Source organism: Lissotriton vulgaris, chromosome 7, assembly GCF_964263255.1.
Source record: "Lissotriton vulgaris chromosome 7, aLisVul1.2, whole genome shotgun sequence".
Lineage (NCBI taxonomy): Eukaryota > Metazoa > Chordata > Amphibia > Caudata > Salamandridae > Lissotriton > Lissotriton vulgaris.
Window position 1 is genome coordinate 1,194,202,000 of NC_141695.1, and position 12,746 is coordinate 1,194,214,745.

Sequence of the window (12,746 nt, forward strand, 5' to 3'; positions counted from 1 at the left end):
CCTATGATATGGAGGTCCTAGAGATTGAGCAGGATGGGAAGGGTGATAGCTTGCCAACTTTTGTAGGGAGGGGGGCGAACACTGTAATTGATTTTATTTGTATGTCTTCCGAACTAGCTCATTTTAGCTCTGATGTCAAGGTTGTAGACTATATGGTTAGTGATCATAACTGTCTTGTTATTGAAACTAGGTTTTGGAAAGTTTGCATAATTCCAGATAGTAGCCCTATCACAAACATTGATGTACACAGGCCGAACGGATTTAGAATAAGGTGGGCCGGGGATAAAGCTGAAGTAACTTTTAATTGCATTATCTCATGCTGCTTAAATGACATTACATCAATTATTGATGAGAAGTCAAATATGGAGGCCTGTATTATTTACTTTACTAAAATCAATGTTTTTATTAGTGGTAAGTTTACTAGGGCTGCTGGAAATATTAACAATAAAGCCAGGGGATGGTTCAATAATGCATGTACTGTGGCCCTGAAGACATTAAAAAAGGCATTATCCACCAAACCTAGAGACAAAACGGTTGTAGCTAAGCTCAGATCTGACTATAACTTAGCTCTTAAGCAAAGGAAAGCTGAACTACGAGAGGAAGCTTGGGAGAGATTTGATCTAGCGGCTGTATCGAAAAATTGTACTCTTTTTTGGACAGTAGTAAACAGCCCCTTTTTAAAAGATGATAAATTCCCCGTGTTAACCTCAAACGTAGGGAAGGAATCATGGGTACAGCATTTCTCTGGCATTTTTAATCCCAACACGGTAATGTTGCCGATAAGTTGCTCTTGGCCAGTACTTAGCCTAGATATCACCTTACAGGAGGTTCTAAGTAGTATCAGGGCTAGTAAGGGCGGAAAGGCCCAGGGACCCGACGGTGTTCCAGTTGATGTGTATAAATCCGCACCTGAGACTTGGGGGCCAGTACTAGTCAAAGTTTTTAATGCTGCTGTTCGCTATACTATCCCGTGTACCTGGTCTGAATCAATAATAGTTCCCATTCACAAGAAAGGGGACCGAGGAAATGTTAAAAACTACCGGCCAATTTCATTGCTGGATTCGTCCGTCAAGATTATGAGCCGTGTACTCCTCGTCCGATTAGAAGAGTGGGCAGAGTCTAATCAGATAATGACAGACTGCTAATATGGGTTCAGGAAAGGAAGAGGTTGCATTGAACAATGTTTAAACCTGGAACTCCTGATAGGGAAATACACCCGAGCAAAAAATGGTTCACTCTACCTCTGTTTCGCTGATCTGAGCAGCGCTTTTGACCTGCTGGATCACGCCATACTATGGACTACCTTGCTAGAAATGGGAGCACCTAGGGAAATTATATATTTTCTGGCCCGTTTGTACGAGAGGCTTAGCTCGAGTGTTCGGTACGGGCCTTCGGGCGAATGTACAGACAAATTCAGGGTCAGGAGAGGTATCAGACAAGGGTGTGTTTTGGCACCCCTGCTTTTCACTCTGTTTATTAATGAAGTAGACTCGATCCTTAAGAAGGCACCAGCGGACGCCCCTAGAGTAAACACAAGTATCATCCCCGTGTTACTCTATGCGGACGACGCTGTGTTGCTTTCTAGGACTCCTCGGGGTCTACAGCTTCTGATGGACAACTTTGTGGCCTTTATTGAAAAAAGAAAGCTGGTCATTAACAAGAGCAAGACATATGTGATGGAGTGTGGAGCTAGAAATGTTAAAACTAAAAAACCCTATAGGTATCTTATTGATGGCCAAGTGGTGCAGTGTGTGGAAAATTTCTGCTACCTGGGGGTTACCTTTTCCAAAAATGGTCGCTGGGATGTCGAGCATAAGGTGGTGCGCGACAAAATGATCAGGAGCGCCAATGGAATATTTGCTTTTGCAAGTAAATTAGGTAGTAGAAGGCCCAAAGAAATGCTTAAGATCTTTGAAGCTAGGTGTCTTTCGGCTGCTCTCTACGGAGCAGGGGTATGGGGGGTATCCAGGGTAGAACCTTTACAGGTGGAAGAGAATAAATTTCTGAAAAAATTATTGTGTCTCCCGACATCCACTGCTAATAGTTTGGTCCACAAAGAACTAGGACTACATCATTTAAATGATCTATTACTGTTGAGACCTCTGATACTATGGCGTTCGGTCTGGACGAAAGACGAAACCTCATTTAATAGGGCTATCATTGAGGATTGTTTACGTCTAGACTATTTTCTCAAAATCCCATGGATTAAATACACAATTGAATCCTTTTCTAATGTGTTTGGGTTAAACGTTACATTAGATCACTGTTCTGCTTCGGATCTTTCTAAAGAGAGTCTGAAATCAATCTTTTTAAATCACTGTGCAGAAAGACGAGCCACGGATGATCTCAAACTTTCCACCTGTATACATTACAACCAATTGAATGAATTTGTGGGCCTACACCCTTACCTCTTCCAGGTAACTAAAGGGCAACATCGGTTTGTTCTTACCAGGATGAGGATGGGTACGGTCCACCTATTGGTTGCATTCCCTGAGATTAAGATGCGCCCTACAGGTCCATGTCGGTGCGACAACATTTCAGAACAAAGCACAGAGCACTTTCTACTTATATGTAACCTGTATACTGAATTTCGTAAATTCTTTTTAAAACCTTTATTTATTAAATTTGGAGCAAGAACCATCAAAGCGGCAATGAAATTACTTTTTAATTTGCATCACCCTGACATCTGTTTTTATACGGCTAGTTATTTACTCAAGGCAATTAGTTCTAGGAAAAGCATGAATTTAAAAAAAAATAATAATTTTTAAAATAATTTATCCATTGGAAACTTTTTAAAGTGTGTTATTTGATTCGTTATATGTATCATACTGTATTTTTTGCGGATTGCGATTGTAAAGTGTTTTTCTTTTAACATGTATTATATGTATGTACTTTTATGGACATGATTTACATGTCTCCGAATAAAGTTTTTTTGACTTGGCTTAATGTAATATGATTGCCTAATGTGTACTCCAATGAGTAGCTTTGGGGGGATGTGGGGAGTTGGGATGTATCGAGTATATATGTTTCTTTTAAAAATTGCTCCTGCACATGTGTGTATGCCATACGCAACCTATAAATGATGTGATCTCTATTCATGTGAAAATCAATAAAAATCATATTAAAAAAACCGTTTTGTAATTGGCTATCAATAATAGCTGGGACAGTGGCTATCCAGCCTTAGGGGTCCAGGCAACGAAACTCTGACAACGAAATGAAAAAGAGAAAATATCAGTCTCAGAGGCAGTTAATTGACTACTTTGAATTTGGTGGTGGTGCTGGAGATCTGAGAGACTGGAAGCCAGACTCTGACCCTGGGAAACTCTGACCTATTTGACACTGGACATAAATACAATTGAGCTACTATTGAGTAAAGTAAACTACGATTCCAGAGATAAGCAATCCTTTTATATAACTTTGAACCTACTTTATTTGGTTATTTTCTTGTCACTCTTGGAAGGAGTTAATGTTGCCTTGAAATATGTTGTCCTGGTGAAGGTCTGACATTGTATGGGCTTCATCTGATGCTGAAACATGTCAACACATGAAGGGTCCATTAAGATACCCTCTTGATTTTAATGTAGTTCAAGGGAGTAACAACAGAGTCCTATACCACACCCTTACACAGTTTTAACAGGGTCCACATGGTAACTTGTTTCAGTAGATTTGGCCATTGTAGAGGCAACACTCCGTAGGTTTCCCAGTAGCATAGATATCATCAAGTATGTGGATGTATAACATTCCACCATGTTTCTGTACACGTGACACTCCCAACCTATTGACTGTATGACAGGCACCTTCCTTGACCATCACAGATCAAGGGATGATTTTTTACCCACACAGTAAAAAAACCAATGATGAAGCAGGCCCCATGATACGTCTGAGGGTTGGAAGTCATGTTCACATTTTAATCATGTAAGTCCTTAGCCCGTTCACCATCTCATTCGTACAGAGGCAGCACATTCTCTGCATGCAAAACTTATATCTCAACCCACAGTAGCTCTTTTATAGTATGTTTATGTACTGACTAGGAGTGTATGCTGTGGCCTTTTTCATAAATTATCTCTCATTTCCTCCTTTGCTTGTTTAGGCATTTAATTTGAGTTACCAAAAGCATCAAGAGGGCTAAAGATGCAGACCGTCATTGCATGATTTAAAAGGTATACGAATGCCACTTACCAGGATACTATCACATTTGAAATACATTTCTCAGACAAAATAATGCATACATTCACCAAATCGTGGCGAAGGCAAGCAGAACATGGCCACAATTACCTAGGGGCTTCATAGAAGAGCATATATCACACAGATGATGAGCAGATTACGGCAAAAAATGTCAGAAGATCTCAAAGCATACAAGATTTCCCACAAGATCCCCTTATCTGAATGTAGTGTGGGTATATCTGCCTGAAAACTATATGAGAAGACAGACCTCAAGCATACCTACGTGGTAATAAGGGATGGTGATGTGAGGGGATAGCTGCGCCTGTGATCACTATAACCCAGCATTGCCTTCACTTCTCTTATACTCACAATGAAGCGTGATGCTGTTGGGTCACCTTCCAACGTCAATCCTAGGTGTGGGGTAGGGACACTGTCTGTGCCTACAAGGAAGCAACGAGATGGTTACAACCACATACTGAAGAACGGCAAAGGCAACCCATGGATCACGGACTGAAGATAGATACAAAAAATAATTTAAAAAAGAGCGCGGGCCATGGATTTAAGGGACAAAGTAAACAGTATGTGCTGTGAATTCTAGGGTGAAGCTTGGAGGTCTGAAAGCAATGCATTGGGAGGAGACAAAGAAAGAGTGTGGAACCTGAACTAAAGAGGGAGAAATGACAAAATTAGGACTAGGAGTGTGGTGGGGTTGGGAGATGCCACCGTGTAATAAAGACACAATTCCATATCAGGTCCAGTCGGGCTCGTTTGTAAAATCTTAGCTCAGTTCTGGGTAGCTGTGGCTTTGAAAAGTCAGACTTTATCAAAGGAACAATCGTTAAGAAGTCCCAAAATAGTTGAATAAGATGAAAACGCAACACAATACAAATCCAACACCAATTTATAAAAATTGGCCCAATACTGAGGTATGGCTACACGCCCATGGAAAACCAGTTTGGCATTTTCTTCTTCCTCTCTGCCGTGGATGCCAGCCTGTATGCTAAAATACAAGAGCAGCCCCTCTCATGTGTGACTACCGTTTGCCCTTCATAGGTGGCTTCTCCTTTGAAGCTCACCTTTTGTCCCACATCCAAATTGGCCATCCTTCCAGTAGGAGGTCACAATCCTGCTCTCTGCAGATCCTTTGTGTCCTTCCTGACAATCATTCCCACGTATCTCCAGGAGGGCAGAAGGCTGACTCGGGGACAACAGCTTGTGTGCAACTGTATAAGCTATTAGAAACTTTGGGCAGCAAAGTGGCAACTTTCTACATTGGCCATTTATGGAAAAGTTACATTAAATTTGAATTGAGCAACAAGTCTAGTTTAATGCAACAATCCTTTTGATACCTTGAAGTAGCCAATTCAATAGTTCCATTCAGAAGTTATCACTGCTGAGTTGTCAGCGTGTAACTCCATACTTGCCAAAGGGGCTACTAGCCTTTCCGCAGTAAAAATGACAATGCCGGGTTTTAACTTTCAGGACATGTAAAGTTAATACAACACATGTATATCTTAATAATATCATGCATCCTACCTTTAGGGCACAGTAAGGCCTACCTTAGAAGTATCTTATAAATATTAAAAAGGAAGTTCATGGAATGGCAAAGTTAAATTAGCAGTATGAAAACTGCTCGGCCAGCCAGCAATAGCAGGCTGGGAGTCATGCTTTTCTTTGTCACACTTATGGTGGCACAACAAGTGCTGCAGTCCACAAGGGGCACTTTAACTTAGAGTACGTACTACCCCTGGTGTACATACTAGTGACTTAAAAGTAGGTTAACTTTGTGAAATTGTGGGTGAGTTGCTTTGAAATATAAGTTTTAAAGAGTCAAAGCACAGGCACTGAGGCCTCTTTGGCAGGGCTCAGTGCACTCTCAGAGGCAAAACAGCAGCATCAATCAAAAACTCAAGAGTGATCATGCAAAAAGAGGCATTTCCTTACAATAACTCATGCAATACACAGGGTAAAAGATTTTTAAAAAGGTGCATCGGTGATTAACGGGAAACAACACTTACAACGCAACTTTTACAATGCACTACCTTTACAATGAAACTTTTACAACGCAACATCCATTACAACGCATACCATTACAACGCAACCATTACAACGCATGTCACTACAACGCATACCACTACAACGCATGTCATTACAACGCATACCATTACAACGCATACCTACACTATCCAACTCTTACCCTACTGTTGCACCCCCTGGAGTTAGAATAGTAATTTTTACCCCTACACTAACCACTACTTACCCTACTGTTGCACCCCTTGGAGTTAGAATAGTAATTTTTACCCCTACATTATCCAACACTCACCCTACTGCTGCACCCCCTGGAGTTAGAATAGTAATTTTTACCCCTACCCTATCCAATACTTACCATACATGCAATGTAATGGTATGCGTTGTAATGGTATGCATTGTAAATGTAGTATGCGTTGTAGTGGAATGCGTTGTAAAAGTAGTTTCAAAGAATTTGTTGTAATGGCATGCGTTGTAATGGAATGCGTTGTAATGGATGTTGCGGTGTAAAAAATGTGTTGTAAAGGTATGCGTTGTAAAAGTATGCATTGTAACAACATACATCAGTGATTAACGCAACAGGAGCATTTGTCATCATGATATTTACCTTTCATGGTCTTGCAGGTACCGTTTTCTGGGTGGCACTGGTATATTTTCCCCGTGTTGTTCTGCTCACCTGGAGCCCCCACTATAATCCTAAATGGAAGAAAGTACTGGGAATTAGGTAGGAAGGGAGGGAACCACCTAAAAGATGATACCCTGCATGAAATCACTCTTCAAGTCAGACCACCCTTATGCAGAGCGGGGTCAAGAATGGAGATCTAGATATTAAATCTTGTTTTTAATGAGCCTGTATTTCAGTGATACTCTGCAAGCTTGTAGTAAATTACCCTCCCCCCACATGGATTCAGGGAGCCATTATATAGGATCATCTAATGAACAACTATCTCAATCAGGCATACACTTAATGGTTGTTAAAACTGTGAAACAGTGACCCCTTGAACAGCAGACGCTATGCATGACATTACCACACATTTTGAAGGTACCCAGTGGCAGCAATCCCATATACATGAGGCTCTCTTTGAGGAAGCCCAGCCACTTTTTTAGCAGGCACCCTGTATATACCACCTCTTAGAGATCCAGGGAGCTGCATTAAAGAGTGGACCACTACCAGGAATCCCTACACAAAACTAGAGTTTCTGCATGATTTTATACTCTTTTGGCAGAAATAACCCCACACATGGTGGGATTTAAGCAATCACAGTCTTAGCATAACCCGTCTTACAAAAGGCGTAATTTGTCAAATAAAATAAATAAATAAAATAGAATTCAAACGCAGGAGCTCAGAGTTTCTTTAGGTGCTCACTGTCGGGCCTGTCAAATGCTGGGGTTGCCGAATACCAAAGCTCCTGTAGTCTTGATTTAACCTCACAACTTTTTTTCACTACTCTGTACTTCCTATCTCTTGATCTCGACCTTGTAAGTTCTTTTTCATTCCTGCTTTCTTCCTTTACCATGGTGTTCTTCTTCCTTACAATGTGTGCTAACCCCTCTCACTCTCTTAATCTTCAGCAAAGTCTGATGATGAAAAAATAAGTCCCAGTCCCAAAATAAGAGTGCGGATAAACCCCCACCCCTGTGGCTGCTGGCACAAATGAAGCACTTGTCTTACCATGTGGTGTTGTGTTCTCTGAACTGTAACACTTTGTGTCCAAAGTGAATGCTGCCATTTCCATGGATGACGGAGAAGGGATCTGTGTCGATGTTTGAGGCTTGTGTCAGGAAGAGCCCTGGAGAGAAGAAATTGTCATGATGAAGAATGAAGTTTTCCTCAAGTTACTAAATTAGGAAGAATGTATCAGACAGTGATGTGTTTCCAGGCCAGCAACAGAAGCAACTTTATAAAATGGAACACACACCATGGTACAAACGCGGCATGGGGCGTAGATGGACCACAATTAATGCTTGCATCTAGATGTGACAGAAATCACAGGTGAGAAAACCACCATGTCGCAGTGCTGATATCGAGTCCTGGATGACAACAATACTAAAGCTCACTGAGCATTTAAAAAAAACTTGCAATCTGAATTCCAAGATATATGATGAATCATCTTACTTTTTCAGGGATGCTTGGATTCTGGAAGAACCTGTCTGCATTGAACATTGACAGATAGGTTGTGGATAATTTGAGCCTGTAGTTCCCGATGCTCAGCACCGGCACTTAATCATCAACATGGGTGCCTTTCATAAGCACCAGTTAAGGACACATTCGTTTACGGGGAGATTGAACCCTAATTTGAATGTTGGTCGGAAAGCCTCCGACTGCAGGTCGGAAGCTTTCTGACTGACATCCAAGGTTTCAAATCCGACCGCCGTATTACAATGACAGCAGCCGGATTAGAAACCGGACAGGTCAATCTGACTGGCTTCCGATGGGCTCAAGGAGCCCGTCAGCCAGTCAGAAGTGCAGCATAATCCCTTATGGACGGCGTTCCTGCCGTCTAGAATAAGATGTTGATTTCTGACAGGCTTTCCATGTTGGGCTTTCCGACATAGAAAGCCTGTCGGAAAGGGACTTTGGGGGTCCCTAACAGAGCCCCCCTTCTTCTATGTCCTCCGGTTGGGGACCGAGGGGGCCCCTAAGGGCCCCCCCTGTAAATCCCTACACGCTGTAGGGATTTACAGTGACTTTCATTTCTCTATGGGAGCATGTGATGCGGCTGGTTGCTGATTACCGCACAAGCTCGCATAGTTAAATGGGAGTCTGCGACCTCACCATGTGTGGCTGCATCGTAATTGTGGTTTCGGTCCACCATCTGGGGTTGGTTGGTTCTGAAACCGCCGGGAAGACATCCAAATTAGGGCCTAAGTGATCTGCGTAGAATCACAGGATGTTAAGATGACACCTAGCTCCGAGGTTGGCAGCTCTGGCCATTATGCAACATTGTCCCCCAAATTTTATGGTAAGTAGTTGGTTCTGTTTTAGGTGGCGCTAACAGGAAAAACTGGGCTGGTACAAGCTGCTTCCTGACGAGAACACATGGCACTTATTATTTTACAATTAAACCACTGTTCAATGCTCTATCAAGATGGATACTACCGAACTACAATAATATCACAACCACTATATTGCATACCATAACACCATCATCATAGTAAGTATACATTAATATTCTTACCTGCACATCTACTTACCTGTACCTAATATGTAATGCGGGGATTAGTCCTATGTAGTAGATGCTGTATTATTGTAAAGTGCTAAAACACATGCAATATATTCAGGGCATGCCTAACAGATATACAGGCTGCACTGGAGCTAACATAATTTGAAAGCTAGAGAGACCCAACATGAGTTTGAAGTAGTCTGTTTACCGTTGTTGGACTTCATAGTTAATCTGAATCTGTTATGTTCAAAGGTTGGTTATAAAGGATGACGTCATATAAGGTATTAGGATCATTTTGAATTCTGTGTTGTTTTATGTCTCATGTATTGTATCTCCATATGCTGTGTGCTCTATGTGGTGCATTTTGGCAAAATGTAACTTTTAATGTTGTCAAAATGTTGTAAGACTTTATTAAAAATTGGAATTTCAGAAGAAAAAAAAAACTAAAGTCAACACAGCTACTTTTTTATTACTGGTGTGGCTTGCAAGTCTCCTAGGTGTAAGAAAGTGTAGTAAGTTCTCTTTTGGCCCCGCTTTGGTTCTCCCTTATTTTAGTGTATTACATGTTTTAAGGCTGCCTCTGTCAGGCACAATCATGCATAACATGTTTATTTTGTACCATGATGTTATTTTAGAAATACACTGCACATGTTATTGTTATTTAGTTTTTCTTCCCAGGATTTGGAAATAAGACCTGGAACGGTCTCCACATCCGAACGGCACCCTCCCTGGCGGACTTCAGAGAGAGACTCAACACCTGGCTCTTCGACGCAGATGTGGTAACCTCAGAGCCCAGATACTCCTAGCGGTGATAGTGTTTCGCAATACAAATACTGGTTGAATGATTGAAATAAGGTGTGCAACGTATTTCTAAAATAATATCCTTGCACAAAATAAATGTGTTATGAATGATTGTACAAGCAAAGGCAGCCTAAAACGAGTAATACGCTAAAATAAGGGAGAACTAAAATGGGCCCAAAAGGGAACTTGCTACTAAAGCTGTGATGGCACAATGTTCATGAGAGATCTATGTGTGAACATCAGTCTTAACATATGTGAGTAGCCGTCGCAGGGCTGAATAAATGTAAGCGTGCGGTATTTCTATAGTGCAAACCTAGCCAAAAGGCAGCAAAGAGCTGTATATGGTCGAATACCATAACGCCAAGGAGTAAGAGCAGAAGGAGCTGGACTGTGGATGGTTTAAGCCTGAAACCTATTGCCATGGGATAATAAGCTCAGATTCTGAAAGACTTTCTTGAGGGGGTCATGTTTCGTCAATTCTCATGACAGAAGACCAGATGTGGAGAGATCAGTTTTACTCCCACTTCTGAATTCCAAGGACCCGATTATGACTTGCACGGTACTGGCAGAGTAGTAACTCTGCCCCCATAAACAACACGGTCATGTGGTGAAGCAGGAACACACAAAAGTACCCCTAAACCAATCACAGCGCTGCTGTCACCATGACAACAGAGTTGTGATTGGTCTGAGCGCCGTTGTTTGGTGCTCAGACAGGGACTTTGAGCCTGTGCATGTTCTCCACCTGGTGGAGAACGTGCAAAGTGTGCATGGCTGTTTGGCTGGACCAAGACGGCCGGCCAAACCGTCATGCGCACTTAAGTGCCCCAACTTCTGCTGGCTCTGACAACTGCACAACCCCACCATGCCCCGTAAACCTGCCTTGCGAAGGAAAAATAGACTGAGAATAACATAGTGTTATTATCATATTGTTTTTCATTTTTCCACAGCTCAAGGAGCAGTGGGGCGGCACTCCTCCGATATAGCAATTGAGCCTTTTCTGTCCGAAACAGGGTCAAAGAAAAAAGACTAGTAGAGTGTCAGGTCGACAAAGAAAAAGAGCAGCCAATTGTAATCTTAAAAATATGAATACGTGCGGTTTACGTTAGTGGTTGTGTCCTGAGACTGACCCTGGCGTGTGTATTGAACTATGTCTGTACAACAGGAGAGCGTTTCTCTCCACTGTGAAGAACTAATAACTGGGAGAGAACAAACCTAAAATATACTACTTTTCCTCTGGGCTCGTATTCAAGCTGTTCTATGTGTTTATTTTTGTTTTGAACCATGTTCTTTTGGTAAACAGTACACTCATGTAATGCACCCACCCAAAATGCTTCAGTACAGTGCTCGAAGTTTCAAACAGGCATTTGTAAAGCCAATAAGTTTAGCCTATGAGAGAGCTATTAGATTTGCCAATGTGTTTTAGCCACGTTGCACAGCAGAGTGGAGTGGCATAGAGTGGTGTGGAGTAGCATATTATGGAGTGGCCTGTATTGGCCTAGAGTGGTGTCGAGTACAGTTGTGCAGAATATAGTAGCATAGAGTAGAGTTGTGCAGAGTAGAGTGGAGTGGCATAGAGTTGAGTGGATTGGCGTAGAGTAAAGTGGATTGGCATAGCGTGGAGGGGCATAGAGTAGAGTGGAGTGGCATAAAGTAGAGTGGAGTGGAGTGGCGTAGAATAAAGTTGCATAGAGTAGAGTGGCGTAGAGTGGAGTGGGTAGACTAGAGTGGCATAGAGTGAAGTGGCATAGAAAATATTAGAGTGAAGTGGTATGGCATAGAGTGGAGTGGCAATGTGTAGAGTGGAGTGGCTGTACAATGAAATGGGGTAGAGTGAAATGGCATAGAATAGAGTGGCATTGTGTGCAGTTGGGTAGAGTGGCATAGAATAGCACTGTGTAGAGTAGAGTGGAATACAGTGAAGTGGAGTGGAGTGGCATAGAGTTGTGTAAAGTGGAGTGGTGTGAAGTGGCATAGAGTATGGTGGAGCAGAGTGGATTGGCATAGAGTGCAGTGGCATAGAGTGGTGCAGAGTTGAGTGGCGTGGAGTAGAGGGGTGTGAAGTGTAGTGTTAGAGTGCTGAGTCATAGACTGGTGTAAAGTAGATTGCCGTATAGTGCACTGGAGTAGAGTGCAATGGCATAGAGTAGAGTGGTGTAAAGTGCAGTGCATAGAGTGCAAAGGCACAGAGTTGAGTGGGGCAGAGTAGAGCACAGTGACAGAGTGCAGTGGTGTACAGTAGTGTGGTACAGAGTAGAGTGGCATATGATGCAGTGGCATAAAGTGCAATGGCACAGAGTAGAGTGGTGCAGAGTAGAGAGCAGTGGTGTATAGTAGTGTGGTACAGAGTAGAGTGGCATAGAATGCAGTGACACAGAATGCAGTGGCGCAGAGTAGAGTGTTGCAGAGTGGAGTAAAGTGGTATGTAGTGCAGTGTTGTAGAGTTAAGTGGTGCAGACAGAATAGAGTACAGCTGCGTAGAGTGCAGTGGTGTAGATTAGAGTGGCGTGTAGTGGCATAAAGTAGAGTGGTGCAGGGTAGAGTGTCGTAGAGTAGAGGGGTGTGAACTGTAGTGTTAGAGTGCCGAGTCAT

The 12,746-nt window shown here is 42.3% G+C and overlaps 1 protein-coding gene across 1 annotated transcript in view; it reads right to left on the reverse strand.

Moving 5' to 3' along the window:
- The window catches only part of LOC147703147 (integrin alpha-L-like), a 546,902-nt gene that overhangs the window by 360,362 nt on the left and 173,794 nt on the right, over positions 1 to 12,746 (reverse strand). Inside the window, exons 2-4 of the mRNA XM_086931681.1 lie at positions 7,865 to 7,982; positions 6,800 to 6,888; positions 4,534 to 4,604 (exon numbers count right to left, since the gene is read on the reverse strand). Coding sequence (XP_086787807.1) covers positions 4,534 to 4,604; positions 6,800 to 6,888; positions 7,865 to 7,982 — 278 coding nt within the window. The remainder of the gene's footprint in view (positions 1 to 4,533; positions 4,605 to 6,799; positions 6,889 to 7,864; positions 7,983 to 12,746) is intronic.